Source organism: Aythya marila, assembly GCF_965140915.1.
Source record: "Aythya marila genome assembly, chromosome: 18".
Classification (NCBI taxonomy): domain Eukaryota; kingdom Metazoa; phylum Chordata; class Aves; order Anseriformes; family Anatidae; genus Aythya; species Aythya marila.
Genome location: NC_139059.1, coordinates 9,177,672 through 9,197,755, shown reverse-complemented (window position 1 = coordinate 9,197,755; position 20,084 = coordinate 9,177,672). Strand labels below are relative to the sequence as shown.

Here is a 20,084-nt window from a genome sequence, read left to right as displayed (position 1 = left end):
TGCTGTAGCATCCCCATAACTGCTCTGGGGTGCTCTCTATCATTCTAAGGGGGTTTACAAAGTTGTGTTCACCCTGCAGTGTCTGTTAACGGCTGCCTTGATCCATATTCTGCTTTTTGAAATGCCTGGCTCTGTATTCCACGAATGCTGACTGTTCTGCTGCTCTCCTTTTGTAGGAGGTGTGGAGGAGCAGTTTTCTGTACCATGGTAACCGTTGCTCCTGTTTCCACTGGCCTGGTGCATCTCTGATGCTTCTGGCAGTGCTGTTGCTGCTGTGCTGCTATGGGAGCCAGCCACAAGGGAGGTAAGCAGAAACATCATTTGCTGGTTGACTGAAGCAAAAGGTAGTTTTATATCCTCCCGGCACTGTGTATGGCTGCCATATCAGCCTCGTCCCTCGTTCTGTCTAAACGTTAGCATACTCATACTGGTAATTCTGTAGCTATCAGTCTCTTTCACAAAACTTCAGCCAAGTTAATTCTGCTTCTGATAGACCCAGAGATTGTTCTGTGGAGAGAATGAGATTTTCATTCTATAGGGTTCCTAGATCTTGAAAAATCCTAAGACATTACAATTGTTCAGAAGGATTTTGAAACCAGAGAAGTCAGTGTCTCCTAGGAGAAGTTACTGTGCTGTCACATGAGCCATAGCACACTCGACTATTTGTAAAGGTATTTTTGAATTGAGACAGCTCTATTCAAACTTTTCTAGTGGTGTTATCCTAAAGAAGCGTGATCATAGCTTCTCTGCTTTTCTTTTTAAGCCATAATTCTGTGGGATGTAGGAATAAACAATTGAACAAGTGTGCATTTATCTCTGTGGGTGGCTGGCAGCGTGCTCTATTCATTTACTCAAACCTCATCTGCTTTCTCCTTTCTTCTGTTTTGCTGTGCAAAGCCAAGGTGCCGAGATAGTTAATGCACTGGCACTCTTCTTCCTTCTCCTCTTGGATCTCTTCATGATTGGGCGTCAAGAGAGGCTGAAGTGCAGAGAGGTGGAGAGGAGACTTCAGACGATCATTGATAAGATAAATGGTGAGTTCTTGTTCATCTGTCATTTGATTTTGTGTTCCCTGCACGTAGGATTTTTCTCCAAACCTGATCACACACGTTATTAATTGAGCTTACTAGCCTTGCCCTGCGTTACACAGACTGTGAGAATTGTCCTACTCATGCCTGTCCTGTGGAATAGCTATTTTGAGCTGTCGTGGCCATGTGCTTCCAATCTGTGTGTTACCAGGTAGGCGTCTGTTATGTCTGTGCTTTGGAGTAATTCAAATCCCGAAAATCTTACAAAAATATATGCCTTGCAGCAGATGATGAGAGAAGAATACGTGGGGTTGTACCACAACATAGAACAGAAGGAAATAAATTGCTGTGCATGAGCATCTTCTCAACAGGGGCTTTTGAACTTGAGGAGGCAGTTCATTTCAGTGTGGCAGCTTTAAGGACAGCCTTTAGCTTTTCCATTGTGCAAGTATGTATCAAGGTTATGACTGTTTGGTTCTTTGTACAGGGTGGTGGTGGTGGGGAAAGCCATCGAGGAGAAACCGAAATGGTAAAAGATCAGGGAATGGACTGATCTTAGCCACTCTAGGATGTAAATCGATGTATGATTGGCCCTTCCAGAAGTCCTATCACTTATTTCCTTCATGCTGTGTGCTTTCAGATACGCTTGTCAAAGAGGTGAAATGGCCAGACTCCATGTACCCGGACCTCCACATGCCTTATGCCCCATCCTGGTCCCTCCACTGGGCCTACAGGGATGGGCACCTTGTCAACCTGCCTGTGAGCCTGCTGGTAGAAGGAGACGTCATTGCTTTGAGGCCAGGCCAGGAGTCGTTTGCTTCTCTGAGAGGAATTAAGGTAACTTGCTCGTCTTGGTTCCCTGGCCTGTGACATGTTTCCCAGGGTTTTCTTGCTAATACTCTAAGTCTTAGTGATTGATACTTCCAGCCTTGAAAATGCTTTAAAACTCCAGTTTAGTCAAAGAAAGCGCTTTGTTAGACAGACTGAATCTTCCCTAGAACACCCAAACACAATGGACAGGAGATGCTAATGTGATACCAAAGTACCATATTTCCATCTCTTCCAGGTCAAGGGGGAAGTGTAATGTGCTGCTGATAATAAAGGAAATAATATCCAGTAGGATATAACATACAAAACCCCTACTTTGTCCTGTTTTTTATGTGGAGAAATAAAAATTTGTCTCTTTTAGCCTTCCCCTTACTACTGATTTATTATAAAAGAAGGTAATACAAAAAACCTGTAGTAGAAGTACATTAAGAAATCAATTACAAGATCTATGCAAAGATTTAGCTGCTTGAAGAAGCTCAGAAAAAAAGTAAAGCTTGAGATTTACCTTTGTTGTTTATTGTACCTTTCACTCCAAATGCTAATGTTCCTGAAGTAGCCAGGTGTGCCTTGTCACTGCTTAAGGCTCACAAGCATTTAATTTTGTTTCAAGTTTGAAACAGAAGTTCAACTAATTAATTTTTGAGGGCTGAAAGAACTATGACAAATGCGTTGTGTCACTTGCAGTGGGAAGGATCCTGCTTAACTAAAAGTCCAGTGCCTCGAAGCAGGCTTCCACTGAGGCCCCAGCCGTGCAGCCTTTGGGCTCTCTGACTTCTTTTCTAGGATGATGAACACATAGTTCTGGAGCCAGGAGATCTCTTTCCGCCTTTCTCACCTCCACCCTCCCCACGGGGAGAAGTGAAGAAGGGACCTCAGAATCCTCAGCTGTATCGTCTCTTCCGTGTCTTGAAGACCCCAATAATTGATAATGTCAGGTGAGTCTGACAGCTTGTCTAGGTCCTTGCTGCTGTCTCGTGTCAGGAAAGTAAGAGATTTTACCAGTCCAGTATAGGAATTTCCAAATATGTTGTGCTGTCTCTTTTACATCACCTGGGAATTCTAGAACTATAAGACTCTTACTGTCTGTCTTCAGTTGTCCTCCTTAGCTGATATTTAAAAGCATATATATTCAAAGTGTTACTGTTCGGCTCATTACTTTTCAGCTAAATGTGAACAATGCAGGAAGGTCATAGATTTCATGCTTTTGATGGCTAGAAATGTGCGTGACACCAGATGAAACGGTTTTAAATCTTAGAGATTGAGACTGAGGATAGAGATTAATTGATAACTCTCTGGGCAGTGGCATCTTCTGTAAATCAAAGGCCAGGGCCCCGAGGCAATTATAAAATCAATGTGTCCATGTTAGCATGAAAGCAAACCACATTTTTGGAAAACAAGAAAAAGATGTTTGCTTTCCTAAAGCTCTTGAATCTTGGTTTCTCTTCTAAAGGTCCCCTTCATAGCATCGGTTGAACACAATTTTGTATCTGAGGAAGGTGCAGGGTTAGGACCTTGGCTGCTGAAATCTCAAGCTTTCTTTTCCATTTTTTCAGGTGGTGTCTGGAAATGGCATTGTCACGTCCTGTGACAGCCCTGGATAATGAGAGGTTCACAGTACAGTCAGTGATGCTGAAATACGCTGTCCCGATTGTACTGGTAGGTCTCATTTCAAGCTTTTGGTGTTGAAAATAGCCGTGTTTTGTCAGTAAAGGTGAAGAATTTGCAGCCATCAACAGGAAATTGTGTCCAGGTTCTACCTCATGCAGCTAACTAGCTGACTGTGTGTACGTTGGGTAGTTCAGAGGAGCAAAGATGCTATGCTGTCTAGCAGTGAGTGGATGGAAGAACTGCAGCAGCAGACCAAGTATATCTTCTGTACTTTTTCCTAGTGCTGAGAATCTTACAAAGGAGAGAAAACTCCTTCCCTGTAAGTAGTGGTAATTTGCTGACAGCGTCATCTCTGAATTGCAGGCTGGCTTCCTGATTACCAATGCTGTGCGCTTCATTTTCAAAGCTCCTGGAATTGCTTCCTGGCAGTACACTCTTCTTCAGCTACAGGTAAAGGAGTGTGTTGAGCTCCGCTACACCTTTCCTCCTCAGAGCACCACTGTGACTAATTCATCAGCAACTTGCTTCATCCCATGTCAGCATCCTGTGCACACTGGATCCAAAAGCTCTGAGTGGAGCAAGACGATAACTCTACCTCGGCCATTCTTCCTAGACTGCTCTTTAATTTGTTTGCTCTCTCTCTTGCCATGTGTGTATATGTCTGTGATACATTTTGCTTTTAAACTTTAAGAGCTTATGCCAAATTCAGCAGGAAAACCAGCTGCAAGTTAGTGTGATTTATTCATGTCCTGCTTCATTACAAACCCTTAAGTGTGCGTGTGTCTTCCCTTCTGTGCTTCTCCCTGCATTGCACTCCTTCCAGTGCAAGCTCTCCTCATACTTCCTGCTATTGCCTGTTACCTGTCCTCTCACAGAGGTGGAAAAGAGGTTGTGTGACAGATCTGACTTCTTGTTGTCTCTGTGCTCGATCATGTTTGGGGATGTTTTCTTTTCTTCAGGTGAATGGTGTCCTACCCATCCTTCCAATGCTCTTTCCTGTCCTGTGGATTCTTGCTACAGCCTTTGGAGAAGCCAGAGTCTTAGCCCAGATGAGCAAGGCCTCATCCACCTCACTGGTAGGTATCTCTCCACATCAAGCTACATCAGAGAAAAGGGCAGGAGATGAGAAGGGCTCTGTAAGGCGATCACAGTGAATTCAGCAGATGTATTCACATAATCATAAAACGTTGTTGGATCTTTGGGTATCCCAGCAATGTCCTCTTCCTGCAGCACCGTATGGCTTCTTGAACAGGTTTCAGTTTTTCAGCCTGTCTACAGATACGCCAAAGGTGATAGGAAGCTCCCGAGAATCCGTCACTCTCATCAAGACATGGTTTCTATCAGCTAAATACAATCTGCTGGAGGAGTCAACGTGAAGATAAATGCCACGTGATGGCCACAACTAGGGAACATTTAGCTATGGAGAAGGAATGGGATACACAAGATCCTTTGCAATCCACTGTTATACCCTGTGGGCTGAGCAGCCTTCTCTTGAAGCCCTGGGGCTTGGCTTGCAGGCCTGGCCTTGCCAGTGGTCAGGGAGTAAGAGGAATTTCTGGTGATTGTGCTGTGTTGGGGACTGGAATTTGGTAGTCTGATGGATGTGTGATCCTGAACTAGATGTGCTGATGGGTGTCTCCTGTTCTTTCCCAGTGGCAGTGTTGGTGGGATGCACTGTGTTGTTTGTTTTCTCTGCTGCGTTCTGTTATGCCTGTGCTGGGACAGATTTTCTCTCTCCTTCATGTCCTTCCTTGGTCTCTGTGGCCCTGGGTCTGTTTTCTGTTCATTCCCCAACGGATTTTACATGACTAGACTACTGTGTCCTGAGAGAGAGGACACATGCTACCTCCCCCAATGAAGTGTTTGCCCCTTTACCATCTCTTTTCAGTGTTTTCTCTTCTTTACATTTTCCACCCACTCTCTGCATCACATTTTTCCTTCCTTGGAGCCTCCTCTTTCTCTACACGCCTTGCTTTTTGGCTGGGAAAAGCCAGAAATTCTCAGCTTCTCTACTTCCTCATTCTCAACATACCCATTTGCCTTGTCACTCACATTTGCACCTTCCTTGTATTCTTTCCTATCTTCTTTTTCTTGTCCAGGCAACTCACTCTGTCCAACCAGCTCTTTCTGTGACATCTCAAACACGATCCTCCGTCCTTGTTGCTGCAGAACAACCGTTGTGGTGTGTCTTGGTCATTCTCACTCTTGGCTAGGGCAGTCTTCTTTTGGCCTCTCTATTTCACTCCTTCCTTCTCTCTACCTTGTTCAAAATGTAGCAGGTAAGATCCTCTTCCTCTCCAATCACTTGGCCTGTGTGACACTCTTCTCCACTTTCTGCCCCCTCCTACCACGCTGAAGCTGTTTGATTGCCATTTTTTAAGGTCATAGGCAACCTGCATGACTGGGTAGTCAGACATCCTGCATGGCACAAACCAGAGGCTTCCCCAGAGGAGCTTCTGCCTCAGGTTTCATTACTATAGCCAGACTACAGCAGCATTGCTTTTAGAAAGGGATTTGGTATTGGTTTGAAAATATTCGTACTGCCTCTGATAGTTTTTTTCAGTAATTATTTGCCTTCACTGCTAAAAATGGACATTCCATGTCAGAGTTTTTGTAGTATCTGATTTCCAGCCCTTAAAACTTTTAACATCCTTTGCCAAGTCAATAAAATTTCTATTCTGTGGTAGCTGCTCACGTTCCCTTTTACCATCTCTTTGGTTAACGGAACAGTTTTAGCACTTTGAGTCACTCTAAGCATATGTTCCAACTCTATAATCTTTTGTCTTTCCTCTTAGCTTTCTCCAGTGTTTCAGGATCACTGTAGAATTATGAATCTCCAAAAACCACAAATTCCAGCATCAGATGTGCTTGTGCTGAACTTTGGAATAATTTGGACTTTACGTTCCCTTGTTAATGGCACAAAGGGTCATGTTAGATCTTTTAGCCACTGCTTTAAATGGCCATTTTTTTTCAGCTGATAATTTACAGAGTTACTGTGTTTTAAGATAGAGTCTCATTCTGTATGCCCAACTTTCATCTTTGCTGCTAGGTGTGCAGACTTATTTTTGAACTGTTGGTATGCATTTTTTGCTTTTTTATGAAGCAGTCTGTATTGCTCTGTAACAATGATCTGTTCTCTTTGATATCAGACCCTTCCCCAATCTTTGTATAGTTTACAGTCCCTATCAGTAATTATTTTGTGTTTTATGTCAGGCTATTAATAACATAACTAGAATTTGGCCCTGCCTGAGCCAGTAACACATCCTATTGCAAATGATTCCTTAGTTTCTGTTCCATTTGGAGATACACCAGAAAGCCGAATTCTAATATACAGAATATGGGACCTGTTATTCTGGTGTCACTCTGGTTTTGCTAGAAAACCAATAAAGCCCTTTTTATCCAGTCAAAGTACCAAATGTACTACATCAGCAGCATTACTTTTATCAGTCAAATTTGTAATTCTATCAAAAAAAATCACAAGAGCATAATGAGATTTATTACCCATATGCTTGTGGTGTTTGGCGCTGATTGTATTATTCCACTTCTGTTCTTTTAATTTGAGCCTCATATCAGCTGCTCTGTTATTCTGTCTGAAATCAGTCTGTCTGGGGTCCTGTGGTAACTTGGTTTGTTCTTCTTGCCCTGATTAGGTATTGGCACCACGTTAGCTTTCTTCCATTGTGCTGGGTCTTAATCAATGCTTCAAGACATATTCAAAACGAACAGTATCACTCAGAAAGTTGTCCAAGTGTGCTGGTTTAAAACAAATTTAGTTTCAGTAGCTAGTGTTAAAATGGAAAACATTTCATGGTTATTATATGGGATGATTATGTCACTGAATGAGGAATAGCACTGTTCAACACATCTGGTTGCCTGCGATACAATTTGCAATTTCACTGTCTATCAAGCAGTGGACTGGTGTACTTGTTCTTATTTTTATATTAACTTTTATTTCTGTTTTCACTCCCTCTCAAGACCAGACTTTTTTTTTTTTTTTTTTAAATGATGGGATTGTTGCTTTTTAAATTTTAATAAAATATTGTTAAACAGTTCCTAGATATCCTTCATACTTTTCAGTTTACATAATTTCTGATAGATTTGTCTTGTCTTTTTTTTAAAGCTATGTTAAAGTGATCCCTTCTAAAGTGCCAGATATATGCATTAGTATTTGGAGTATTGTTTTCTTTATATACAAATGGAATTGCTAAATTCACTTATGCCTATGAATCTACTTAAATTTAAACTGGTTTTCAAAATCACATCTACTTTGGAGTTCTTTTATGCTGGATGCACAGTTTTTCAGTTAGTAAATTTTGCAGTGTAATTCCAAGAACCCCATGATAGTGCTCTGCTCTAACTCATTTCTTTTCATTTCCTATCCACACCACCTCATTCCTCTGTGTCTATTGTGTTCCAGGTACCTGCTTTTACAACTGCTCATCTAGCTCCTTTTTTTTAAACTGACTTGTATAGCTTAAAAACAGTTCAGTCAATACTGGCTCTTTCTATCTTAAAATAACCATCCAGAAAGAGCTTCCTCTGGATCTGATTGCTATTACTTTCTCTGTAGACATTTAGATAACGACTGTGTCTTTTGTGATGTACAGCACCAAGCACTTTGTGCTTCACAAGTAGATAATGACATAGTCCATTGAAGACTTAATTGCTTTGAGGAATTATTGATCTGTCTTGGCATAGCAGTTCTGTCAGAGCAGGACTCCTGCTTTCTTCTCTCTGAAGGTGTAGTACTTAGGGAAGGATGTTCCTCATGACACATTTCTGAGCACGATTATAGTAACTGGTCTCTTCTCTTGCTGCAGCTTGCTAAGTTTTCAGAGGACACTCTCAGCAGCTACACAGAGATGGTATCTTCTCAGGTACTACTATTATGAATTGTTTTCTTCCAGCTTCACTGCAGAACTTCATGATATCCTTCCCCTTCCTGTCTGAACTCCTGCTTGTTCCTAGACCTTTTTTTGCTTGTGCGAGTTGTCCATTGTCACTCACTTGCTGCTTTAATTTGCTGTGCATGCAGGTTGCATGTCTTCCTCCTACATCCTCCCATGTAAATGCTGCTCTAGTGACCATAAATCGAGGTGACTTTGATACTGAATCCAGCTTTGCTTTTCTGAATATTGCAGATGGTTTGAAATAAACTTTTTTCTGTCCTGAAGAAAGTGCCTCTTTCAAGTCCTCCTGTTCCAGGAGTAAAATAAACTTTTTATGGTCTGTGTCAGAAAGAAGCAACCTATTTTGCTTATACCAGAAACACCTTCGAGACAAAAGTAAAGAATAGTGAGGATGGGGGTCAGCACCAAGATCAAATGCAGAACGGGGAGCATAGGATGTTCATGCCAAAAGTCTGATCCTGTTTCAGAGGCTTCTTAATGAGCTTAAGAACGTTACTAATGCTTCCAAATCTGGAACAAATAAACATTGAAAAGACCAGTTTTCAGGGGGAGGAACTGCATCTGGCCACTCTATAAATTGCATCACCCAGATTAAGCAGGTAGGTAGAGGAAAGACACTTTGCTGTCTAATCGGGCATTAAGATTCCCATTTCCATAAGGAGGCAGATGGACTCCAGGAGTGATTAAAAATCCCTGGATATTATAAGAATCAATTTACGTCCTGTTGTTCCCAGCTACATAGGGGAGTGCACACGGATACACATGCTTTCTTTCCTGAATATTTTGTTGTCTTTCTATGCCAGTCCATTTGGCCGAGCTGTTTTTCAGGTATTAAAAATGGGATTGATTTGAGCAGACCTTCCCAGTTTAAAAGATCCGCTTCTTTCCTTTTTGTATCTATGTAACAAGTTTTCTTGCAAGAAACTGGTTTAAACAAGAGTGTTTTTTTTTTCTTTGTGATAGCTCGTGATTGTTTGCATTTGACCTTATGACTGTACTAACCCTGAGGATCTAAGGAACTAGATCTAAGGAGCTTTGGGGGGAAGTGCTCTTCAGTGACAGCATTCCAGAGCAACAGCTAAAAAGCAGAAAAATACCATTATAATGCAAACCTGGCTTTGCTGGCTTTAGGAGTGCCCAGAGAAAAAACATAGCTCTGGTGTTTGAACTGAGAGGCTTGCTCTGAAATGTTTTCATGTGGAAGATGTAGGGTGCCACTGTGACATTTTAATTTTGCAAAATATCTCCTTCCTTCTGCTTATTACCTCGTTGATTACAATTCATTTGTAATGATGCAGTAGTCAGGCCACCTTGGCTTCATTTCCAACATCACTTCCTCAGTAAGTAACCTTGGGAAAGTCACTTTACCACACTGACTCTACTTACTCAATTTGCAGGGTGATGACCTTGATCTTAGGGCAGAGCATCCAATTCTTCGATCCAACGAGACGAGGGTTAATTCAGGGAAAAATACCTAGAGGTAGCAGCTGATTCACTGCAAAAGAAATCCCTTCCAAATTCCTCCTGTGTTTTTGGATAGACAAAGGTAGTTTCAGTGAATTCTCAATTCAACAATCAGAATATTTCTTAGAATCCTTTGGAACAGGGAAGAAATGCCTTTCCCATGAGAACATCGGCGCCATATCAGTTAACTGGTTCCCACAGAGACCGATGTTTATCTTACAGTGTATCACTGTGCTGAACCTGAAAGCAGGTTATGTCGTACTCCTTTTCTTCCTTCTCTCCCCTTGTCTTCTCTGAATGAGCCTTTAACTGGCTGATGTCCTCTGCTTCCCTTGGCAGGAAATGATACGCTGCATCTGGAGCCACTTCCTCTGTGTTTTAAAAGGCAAATCCCCAACTCTGAGCTTCACTTCCAGCTTGCTCCACAGCCTGGGATCTGTCACTGTGAGTATTGTTGGGTTGTCAGAAGGAGAAGCCCTGCATGGATGCTCCATTTGCATTGTTCATGCAGTCCTTCCCTGAGCATTGACTATTAGTAATCCATTCACCATCAGAGACCTCTCAGGCACCTGTCTTTGTAGAAGAGCTTATAACTGTCTTCTCCAAGCAGCACATTCACAGGCTGAAACAATAGTTAGAGATACTCTGTGGCATCTAAAAGGATGTCTGTATGTTCCACAACCCTCTTCTGGTCCTGATAAGGTAACTGCTGAAACACGTAACTGCTTAAACAGGTTCAGCAGATGTTCCCTTCCCATGGTTTCCATGCCTAGTTTTGCAATATCCTTAGATAAAATTGGTATTAAACAACCTATCGATCCTATTAGAGCAGGGAAATCTCAGATTCTGCAGTTTCTTAAGACAGAAGGATGATGAAGATGATCTGTCATCCCATGTGTTTATTCAACTTCATGGTATTTGCAACTGCCTGTGACCACCAAGACATGTTTTCACTGAGATTTTACTTTCTTGGGGGTATTGTGGGTTGTTCTAGGTGCTCTGCTGTGTAGACAAGCAGGGGATTCTCTCCTGGCCAAACCCCAGCCCAGAGACTGTTCTGTTCTTCAGTGGGAAGGTGGAACCACCACATGATAGCCATGAAGACCTGACTGATGAGCTGTCTACGCGGTCCTTCTGCCACCCTGAGATGGAAGAGGAGGTGAGGGACATGGAACCATAATGCAGTATGTTGGCTCTAAGCACAGCATGACTGACATGCAGTGTAGCATTGCAGAGGGAGCTCTTTGCCAGCAGAGAACTCCTGTGGCTGTAATTCTATGCTTAAAAGATTAAGAAGCAGCAAGGATGAGATCCTCTTCTACAGGAGCTGTAAAGCAGTGACTCTTCTTTCCTCTCTCTTCCCAGTTCAGTACATTTTGCTTATGAATTGACAGTGGTTCACGTTCAGCCACAGAATCAACACTGTTCATTTTGCTGGTTTCTTGCAGCCCCATGAAAGAGACGCTTTGCTCTCTGGCTCCCTGGCAGACGCAGTCCATGTGACCAATGAGCAAGAGAGGAACAATTGGGCTAGTGACCCTCCAAAGGCTCCCGACGCCCATGCCCACCGAAAGCCAAACAGCAGAAGCAAGCATCCCTCTGGGTCCAACGTGAGTTTTAGTAAGGACACAGAGGGTGGAGAGGAGGAGCATACTCAGGTAAGACATCTAGAAGGGGCATACAATTAGTCTGTTGTGGAGCTATAAGATAGACAAGCCTGTAGAATCTCCTCTTTTGGGAATTTAAATGGGGAATTCCCTGTAAGATTCTGTGCTCAAGCTGTATTCATTGTAACAACCACAATTTTCCTGTCCGCTGGACCAGGTTGCCGGTGACACTGAGGTGTTGGCTTGTGAGGCTGAAGATTTTGTGTGTGACTACCACCTTGAGATGCTGAGCCTGTCCCAGGACCAGCAGAACCCCTCCTGCATCCAGTTTGATGACTCCAACTGGCAGATGCACTTGAATTCCCTCAAGCCTCTGGGCCTGAACGTGCTGCTCAATCTCTGCAATGCCAGTGTGACAGAGCGTCTGTGCCGCTTCTCTGACCACCTCTGCAACATTGCCCTCCAGGAAACTCACAATGCCGTGCTGCCTGTCCATGTGCCCTGGGGCCTCTGTGAGCTTGCCAGGCTCATAGGTAAGGAGAAATTGGATGAACGGACGCAAAGAAATCAGAGCTGCCAGTAGGCACTTAATCCTTAGAAAGCACAAGAGAAATATTTTCCAATTTCTTGTTGCTGAGAAGGTGGAATTACAGAGCTGATTCTGCCCCTGTTGGGTTGCCAAAAGAGTCTATTAAAGAGGCTGCTTTTGGCAAGTTCAGACATTGTAGATTCTATCAAAGGAAAAAATTGTCCTCAAAGATATTTCCAGCCAGCCCTGGCTAGACTTGGTGTTCTTCTGGCTCAAGTCTGACAATCTTATCTGGAGACAAGAACAGCTACTAAAGGATGGATGGCTGCCCTGTCTTTACCAGGATGCTTTACCAGGAGATTGGGTGTAAATGATGTGTAGTACCTCAGCTTTTCTTATGGATGGGAAAACCAAGGAATAGAAGAGGTAAAAGGTTAGAGGCAGCAATAGAATTAAAATGTGAAAGCTCTTGAACTCACTTCTATGCTTGTTCTTCAGTGTCACCGTTCCTTTCTTCAATGAACGAGAAGCATGGAAGCTCTAATTACTAGTAACATCTAGTCCTTTTGAATATTTTTCAATACAGATCTTGAACCATCTTGGTGCAGATGCACAGAGAGCACAACTTACCTATCTGTTTATGGGGTAATGTCAGAATGAGAGCAGGCAAGATGGATGGCAAAGAAGAGAAGAGGACCTTTCTTTTGATTTGGTTACAGTCTCACTTTTCTCCTCCTTGCATTCACGTTTCAGGTTTCACACCAGGTGCTAAAGATCTTTTCAAGCAGGAGAACTATTTGGCCTTGTACCGCTTGCCAAGTGATGAGATGGTTAAGGAGACGATGCTGGGGAAGCTTTCATCAATTACCAAGAGGAGACCACCGCTGAGCCACATGATTAACCTGTTCGTGAAGGACACCACTACCAGTAAGGCTGCCTCTTTCTTTGGGCATCCAAAGAGGGGTTGGGAGCTGTGCAGATGGGCATGGTGAGATCTTAAAGCACTTCAGCAAGATTTAAAAGCTTGTCTGTCAGGGCTCTTAGTCTCTTCTTAATATCTTAAATCGACTGAACCTGGCTCTCTGGAGTTGGCATATGTTCAGTATTGAATCTGAAATATGGCTACTATGTTGGCCCCAAATTTACCAAGTAAACCGGCTTCTCTTGCCTATTTCTTCTTAAATTTGTGTCTTAATTTAGGAGGAGCTTTTTTCATTTGCCCCATTTGCTGCTATCTTACCTTTGTGAGCAAGATTTTTTCTGATGCTAATTCTTTCTTAGTGTAGCTGAAAAACCTTTAATGTTGCCTCATTTCAACTCCTTATCCTCATTTTTAAACGGTTTAGTTCAGAGGCTGGAGCTCAGACGAATACGAGTGTGACCTGGATTATGCTGTCTAGAGTAAATTCTAAGAGGAATTTTGCCAGTGAGGTTATTTAACCACTGGAACACCTCTCACATGAGAGTTTTGGCCCTTGAAACTTTCTAAAATGTGTGCAACCAGAAATAATGGATTATGCAGCTATTATGTGAAATCAAATGGCTGTATTTGCACAGTCGGAACAGATGATCCTACCTAACCTCTCCTGATTCAGTATTTGTGAATAAATCTTTGAATCCACCCACTCCCATGACATGCTGAAGTCAAAGGGAGATACATAAATTCTACAGCTGTAGCAGAAATAGGAGGTAGCTTATCTGCATGTTTCCTTACTATTCCGTTGAAGTACATGCCTCACCATCTGGCAGCATTCATCCCAAAACCATAGTAACCACATGGAAATGAGGGGCTCACCAGCGTCCTTGGTGGAGTAAAATGGCTTGGTACTGTCTCTGTCTACCCTTGCTGCAGCTTCATTCTTAGATATATATATTTTTTTTGTTCTGTCTCATTGGCTCATCTCTAGAGGCTTGGTTCTTCCTAACGAGTTCCAGCAGTCATAAATGGATACTTGTCCTCCCTGTCTGTTCATTAGCTCTCTCCCTTGAGAAGAAATTCTGGCCTTTAAGTTCGTGATTTAGGGAGGGAAGAGGCTGAGCTCACTTTGCTGGCAACGACAGCTGAACGAGCTCCCTCCATGCTATGGAGCATGCTGTCACTGTCACTTACCCCTTAGAGGGACTGTTATGTGGGACACTGTTGATGCTGAACGGGAATCCTATAGGAAACGGATTGCAGTTGCTGTCAGGCAGAAATGTAGGTATGTGCACGTGTGTGGTCATCTGCAAGTTCTTGCTCCGTGTCCAGGCCATAAATATTGCATGAATCAATGAACATGTTTTGTTTTCTCTTTCCCAACAAGGACTATCTGACTGTAGGACCAAGGTGGGAAGGATTAGGTGTTTATACAATAAAATTAACCAGAGCCCCACACAAGTACTCCTTTGTGTCCATGAAACAGGCTCAGTCTTTCACACACAGCTCCTATTTGTCTTGGAGGTTTGTTATGCTGATAAACTTGGCGTGCGATGACTATTTATAGCAGAAAGCAGAGAGCTGCTGTGTTTTGGAAAATCCTCTGGTGTTCCTGAAGGTCCCTGCCTGATTTGTGCGAGTGGATATTCTTGGCTCTTGATTTTACCAGCTAGTGTGAGCATTTGCAGTCAGCAACAATGCCTCCAAGAGGCCTTGGGGCTCATTTTTCTTGGCAGTGATGTTTTTTTCATTAGATCAGCTTTGAAGCTGTTGGGGGCAAAGTCACAGAGCAGCTGGAGGAGGGAACCTAGACAGTGAAGTCTACGTGCGCGCAATGTTAATGTATCAGTGCAAATGAAAGGGAACAGGAAGGGTAGAGGGGAGACAGCCTGACACACTTTGTGTCCTGTGCCTGGGACCTGCATCAGACAAGTAGCATCACACACCTTCAAGAAACACTTAACACCTCAACCTACAAGAGGGAATGAACAATTTTAAGACTACATTAAAAAGTAAAGTAGCGTAAGGAAAAAATAGGACAAACTGTGAGATCTGTTGATTTTCAGTTCTTCCCTGATCACAACGTGAGTTGTTTTTTAGTATGCTTTGCTGAACTTTTGACCCATCCTGATTTAACTCACTTTCAGGACCCTTTGTGGAAAAGGCTGCTACCTAATGCTGCCAGTCACGCTGTTAAATTATCTTCTCTACTTGAAAAGAAGCTATTCAGGAATGGCTGTTAGCCTTTAGATTCACTTCTGGCCCAGCGCTTTCCATTTCAGGCAGACTTTGACCCCAAAGACTCATCACCGGTGTTGATACTCTCATGAGAACAAGCACACAAGAATATATTTTCTTCTTCCATTGGATGCAGGAGCAAGGTTTTTCCCCACCTTCTGTAGGACTGGGATTAACACAACATAAGAAAAGAATAGGAGCTGACTACCTGGGTCACATTTTATCACAGCCTTGTTTGAATTCCCAGTTGGACACAAATAGCAGCTGAACACATACGTATCATCCAGTCTTGAATAATTTCTTGACAGGGACTGAAGACTTTCAACAGAGGAATGTGCGTACCTGGAGTGGATCAAGGCAGTTGGTGGGAGCACTGTTTTGACAAATAAAGGAGCAGTTGTTATGAGAACTCTTGCCTGGGATCCTGTATGGGTGATGCTGACTCATTCCATATTCCATACCATGTTCTTCCATATTTCAGGCACTGAACAGATGTTTTCTCATGGGACAGCTGACATCATCCTTGAGGCCTGCACAGACTTTTGGGATGGTACCGATATCTACCCCCTCTCTGGCTCTGACAGGTGGGCAGCTTTGTCATTTGGTGCGTTCAGGAACTGCTGCAAAATTGCAGAGGGAACGTGGCCACTCTATTAAAATTCCCTTTACTGATGCTTATGCTATTTAATAGAAGCTTGAAGTAGGTTATGAACATAAGCTGTCTCTGCTTATAATTATTATAATCATAGCGGTGCAAGAGATTAGATGTCAAGAAGTAATCTGTACCGTATCTGTTAACATATTAGCCTCTTATAAGTGGAGCCTGACTGTACCATGTAGCAGGACAATGGATTATAATCGGATCGTTCAATGGTGGCAGGGAATTGTTTTCTTATTCAAGAAATATCTTACATGAAATGCAAAGTGATCAATTCTGCATACCGTTGACACCTTTAAACCAGTCCTCCACAACACATCACACCCATTTAGGCCCGTTGTAGCTGTCCAGCATCTGACAACGTCTGTTGCACATTTTTCTATAGGCTAAATTTCTGTTCTTTGTAGCAGAGCAGACAAACCAGTAATACTTAGTTTCACTGAATATCATCAAGTTGTTCTTCTAAGCCTGCTAATCCTCAGGTGTAAGAAAACTCCCACTAGAACTTTTTGGAGTATTTATCATCTTGGAACCCAATGAAAAATCCCATGTATAGTTTGTTACTTTTGTGAGCTCAACAGAGAGAAGGAACTTCACGCTATTCTAGTGACTGAATATTGACTGAGTGTGGACTTGAAATACAGCTCCTGGGACCCAAACTTTGAAAGGGGATAGGAGAAGAGTCCGTTGCTGTAACTATCTCTGCCATAGTTACTATCATCATGTTGTCATTTCCTTCCATGGTGTCTGTCTCACTACAGATAACCTCTCTCTGATTAATTCAATTTCTGCTGCCATGCAGTGAACTTCCTTAGACTCATCTGGCAATCAGAGAGTACGTCAATAAGAGCATTCAGAGTACTGTGTTCATACTCATCTGTCTGATGAACAACCAGCAATGTTCATCACCGCCCCTGTTGGAACACTGCCCTGCTCCTCACAGAATACATTTTTCCACCTACCCAGGTGGTGACTTCTACACTGAACTATAGCTGGTACAGTCAGAAACACAGCCCATTTCTGCTAACTTTGGTCTTTGTCTCTTCCACATAGGAAGAAGGTGTTAGATTTCTACCAGCGGGCCTGCCTCTCAGGATATTGTTCTGCCTTTGCATACAAGCCAATGCATTGTGCCTTGTCCTCCCAGCTCAACGGCAAGTGCATAGAGCTGGTGCAGGTCCCTGGGCAGAGTGCCATCTTCACATGCTGTGATCTCCCTGGAACAACCCCCATCAAACAGAGCAGTCGGAGGAATAGTTGGAGCTCTGATGGTATGTATGTTCTGTTCTGCATGTAATAAAGTCTGCTACTAGGCCAGGTGCTTTCTTTCTGATCAGTCCAGAAGTATAAGAACACTTTCATTCAGAGCAGCAGATGCAAACCGAGAACTAAGGGTTTCTAAAGTAGATGCTTTTCCAGAGGAAGTAATGATTTAGCAGCTGGTAAGTATGTTTCTAGCGTAGCTATTGAAGCTTGCAGAGGTCTTCTACTTGTGGGAAGTCTGTTTCTTAAAGCAGGCAACTGAGAGTCAAGAGTTCTGAGTATTTCGACACTTTGTTATTTGACTAAGTTTTTGGAAATCACATATGCTGTGTTTTCTTCAAAGGAACTAGATGTATGATGGTATGTGACTACTCTCCCTTGATAGATTTGGTTGCTGTGCTGAAGGATATGATTCCCAGTAGATGTAGATTGTACATCTCCAGAACAGCAATGGAAACTGAGAAATAAGCACATACCATTGCATAACTTCAGGAGACTCTTGTAAGACCAGCGTTAATCTCTTTCTGCCTTGGTCTCCCATACTATAAAATGTAAGTAATAGGGTTTCCAACAGCTTTGAGGCAGTGGTGACTGTTTTCAGAACCCTTTTCAGTCTCGCCTGTGGCAAACTTTGCAACTGTGGGAAGTATTTCATTATTTTGCCCCTCATGTTGTATTAAGCTCCCATTCACCACAGGCTGATGTGGTGATGGTGAAGGAAATCTGACAAAGAGCATTCCCAGGCTCTTTGGGAGTGCCTGCAATGGCTCTGGAGGGAACAGTTCCCTGCATCAGCCCCTCATACTCAGATGCCTCTCTGCCTCAGCCAGACTCATCATGTTTAAGCACAGTATGAGGTGTTTAAAAAGCACATGTGAACATTATGCTGCACACATCCTCTACCTTTCTGCCCCAGTTCTTTGTGACTGATCCCTGTCTTCTGTTTTGTCTTTTTCCTTTCCATGCTGTCTATTTCGTACTTGTACACTTGGTCACATGTGCGGGGATGTTCTGAAACTGCCTCTGTGACTGGGTATGCTGGGACAAATGGATGTCTTCAATTTTCCTTCTGTATGTGTGTACCTGCATGTTTCTGTGTGCCTGGGCACTGCGTCCCTGGGTATTACCATGGTGGACTCTCCCACCGTGGGTACTGTTGTCTGATGCACATGTGGCCACTTGTCTCTGTGATTGCGTGTTGTTTGCATGCCTGAAGAAGGGATTGGGGAAGTGATGGAGAAGGAGGACTGTATCCAAGCTCTGAGCGGACAGATCTTCATGGGAATGGTCTCATCTCAGTATCAGGCCCGTCTTGACATTGTCCGCCTCATTGATGGATTGGTCAATGCCTGCATTCGTTTTGTCTACTTCTCCCTGGAAGATGAGCTCAAAAGCAAGGTAAGCTGTCTTTGCTGAACTCCCTGAACTTGCATGCCCGTGCCTTGTCTGTCTGGAGAGTTTAGCTCCAGTGCCATCTAAGGTTAATCTGATTCAGCTAGCCTAGTGGGTCCAGTAGGTACCTACACTCTGATACGACATTGTCTGCAATACTCTGGCCTTGATAGCTACACTCAGCTCTTTTGTCTGCTCTCCTGTAGGTGTTTGCTGAGAAGATGGGTCTTGAGACTGGCTGGAATTGTCACATATCCTTAACGCCCAATGGTGACGTGCCTGGCTCAGAGATCCCTCCCTCTAGCCCCAGCCATGCTGGCTCCCTGCACGATGACCTACATCAGGGTGAGAGAACTGCGCCTAAACCACTTTGAATGCCACGTGTTGCCCGGATGGTTCTTTTAAACCCGTTCATAGGGTCCTGTGTCCTCACCAGATACCTGATCCTACAGAGCTTTGAGCACAAAGCTGGATGGGCCTGAGGTGTGTGTATGTGTGAGTGAGAGAGCCTTACATTTACAGCATTCCTACCCAGTCAGTACTGCAGTTGTTGGAAACAAACATCCTTCTGTGCACCAGCTGCCATGATTTTACAACTGCCTGTTATCACTTTTGGTTCTTGCTGAGGCCCTGGTCAAGCCACTGAGGGTCAGTCTCTTACCTGTGCATTGCTCTTCTCTTTAAGTGGGATTTCATCTCTCCTTCCCCTAGAAAAAGAACGGAACAGATAAATGATTGTGCCTCAAAGCAGAGACTATGCTTACATATCTACCTCTGAGCAGATTAGTCATCTAAAAATATTGCATTTTAGATGACTGAGGAGGATCTAAGCTTTGCTAACCTAGAAAAATCAGGCTTCACGCTTCCTGGCTTCTGCAGTGCCACGTGAATGTACCATGTGGGTGGCACAGGAGTGTCAGAGGCCAGTTTGTGCTTATTGTTTGTGGTGTTTCTCTGTGCTCCAGTTTCTCGAGATGATGTGGAGGGGCTCCTACTGATGGAAGAGGAAGGGCACTCAGATCTCATCAGCTTTCAGCCAACAGACAGCGATATCCCCAGCTTCCTGGAGGACTGTAACAGGGTGAGGTCCCCTTTCCTTACACACTTTGTGTTGTTGTCAAGTCAACAGTGTGACAGCATCTCAGAGGGAATTCATTTTTCAAGAAAATTGATTGACTGGTTCGTGACTGGTTCACATCCTGATCTTTCTCCTCCCACTTGCAGCTTCACAGTAGCCTTGAGAAGCTCATCTCAGTCCATCTGGGTCCCCTTCCCATGTGCTGGGCAGGAACGGGGAACATCCCCACATTCCACGCAGACAGAAGAAACTTTCTTCCCCACCCATGAGCAGTATTAGGTGCTGACCAGCAGTCAGGGTGTGGGACATGCTCTTCCTGCCTCACAGAACTCAGACATTCTCAGCAGAGAATACAGAAATATCAGAGAGAGACAAATTAAAAAAAAAATAAATCTATTAGGCCCGTGTTTAGGAAGGCAAAAACATTCCTTTGCTGCATGTTACAGCTGCAATTGAAACAATGGATAGGTGGTGGGAAACAACTTGTATTCTCCAACTGGTTTCTCCACACATGTAAAAGTTCCTCAGAAATCCCTGAGCAGTTTTATGATGCTGATCTTACAAA

General features: G+C 43.4%; 1 protein-coding gene across 6 annotated transcripts in view; it reads left to right on the top strand.

The window, feature by feature from the left end:
• Window positions 1–20,084, top strand: part of TMEM94 (transmembrane protein 94) — a 50,795-nt gene that overhangs the window by 20,061 nt on the left and 10,650 nt on the right. For 2 of the 6 annotated variants that reach the window (XM_082774668.1, XM_082774670.1), the window contains 18 exons: window positions 177–304; window positions 898–1,034; window positions 1,669–1,865; window positions 2,640–2,791; window positions 3,410–3,512; window positions 3,828–3,914; window positions 4,424–4,540; window positions 8,285–8,341; window positions 10,178–10,282; window positions 10,833–10,997; window positions 11,287–11,496; window positions 11,663–11,978; window positions 12,728–12,901; window positions 15,610–15,712; window positions 16,840–17,057; window positions 18,266–18,447; window positions 18,648–18,786; window positions 19,407–19,522. In XM_082774668.1, coding sequence (XP_082630794.1) covers window positions 177–304; window positions 898–1,034; window positions 1,669–1,865; window positions 2,640–2,791; window positions 3,410–3,512; window positions 3,828–3,914; window positions 4,424–4,540; window positions 8,285–8,341; window positions 10,178–10,282; window positions 10,833–10,997; window positions 11,287–11,496; window positions 11,663–11,978; window positions 12,728–12,901; window positions 15,610–15,712; window positions 16,840–17,057; window positions 18,266–18,447; window positions 18,648–18,786; window positions 19,407–19,522 — 2,706 coding nt within the window. Of the gene's footprint in view, window positions 1–176; window positions 305–897; window positions 1,035–1,130; window positions 1,240–1,312; window positions 1,477–1,668; window positions 1,866–2,639; window positions 2,792–3,409; window positions 3,513–3,827; window positions 3,915–4,423; window positions 4,541–8,284; window positions 8,342–10,177; window positions 10,283–10,832; window positions 10,998–11,286; window positions 11,497–11,662; window positions 11,979–12,727; window positions 12,902–15,609; window positions 15,713–16,839; window positions 17,058–18,265; window positions 18,448–18,647; window positions 18,787–19,406; window positions 19,523–20,084 lie in introns of those variants that run through there. The other 4 variants (XM_082774669.1, XM_082774672.1, XM_082774673.1 and 1 more) reach the window with 4 other exon arrangements.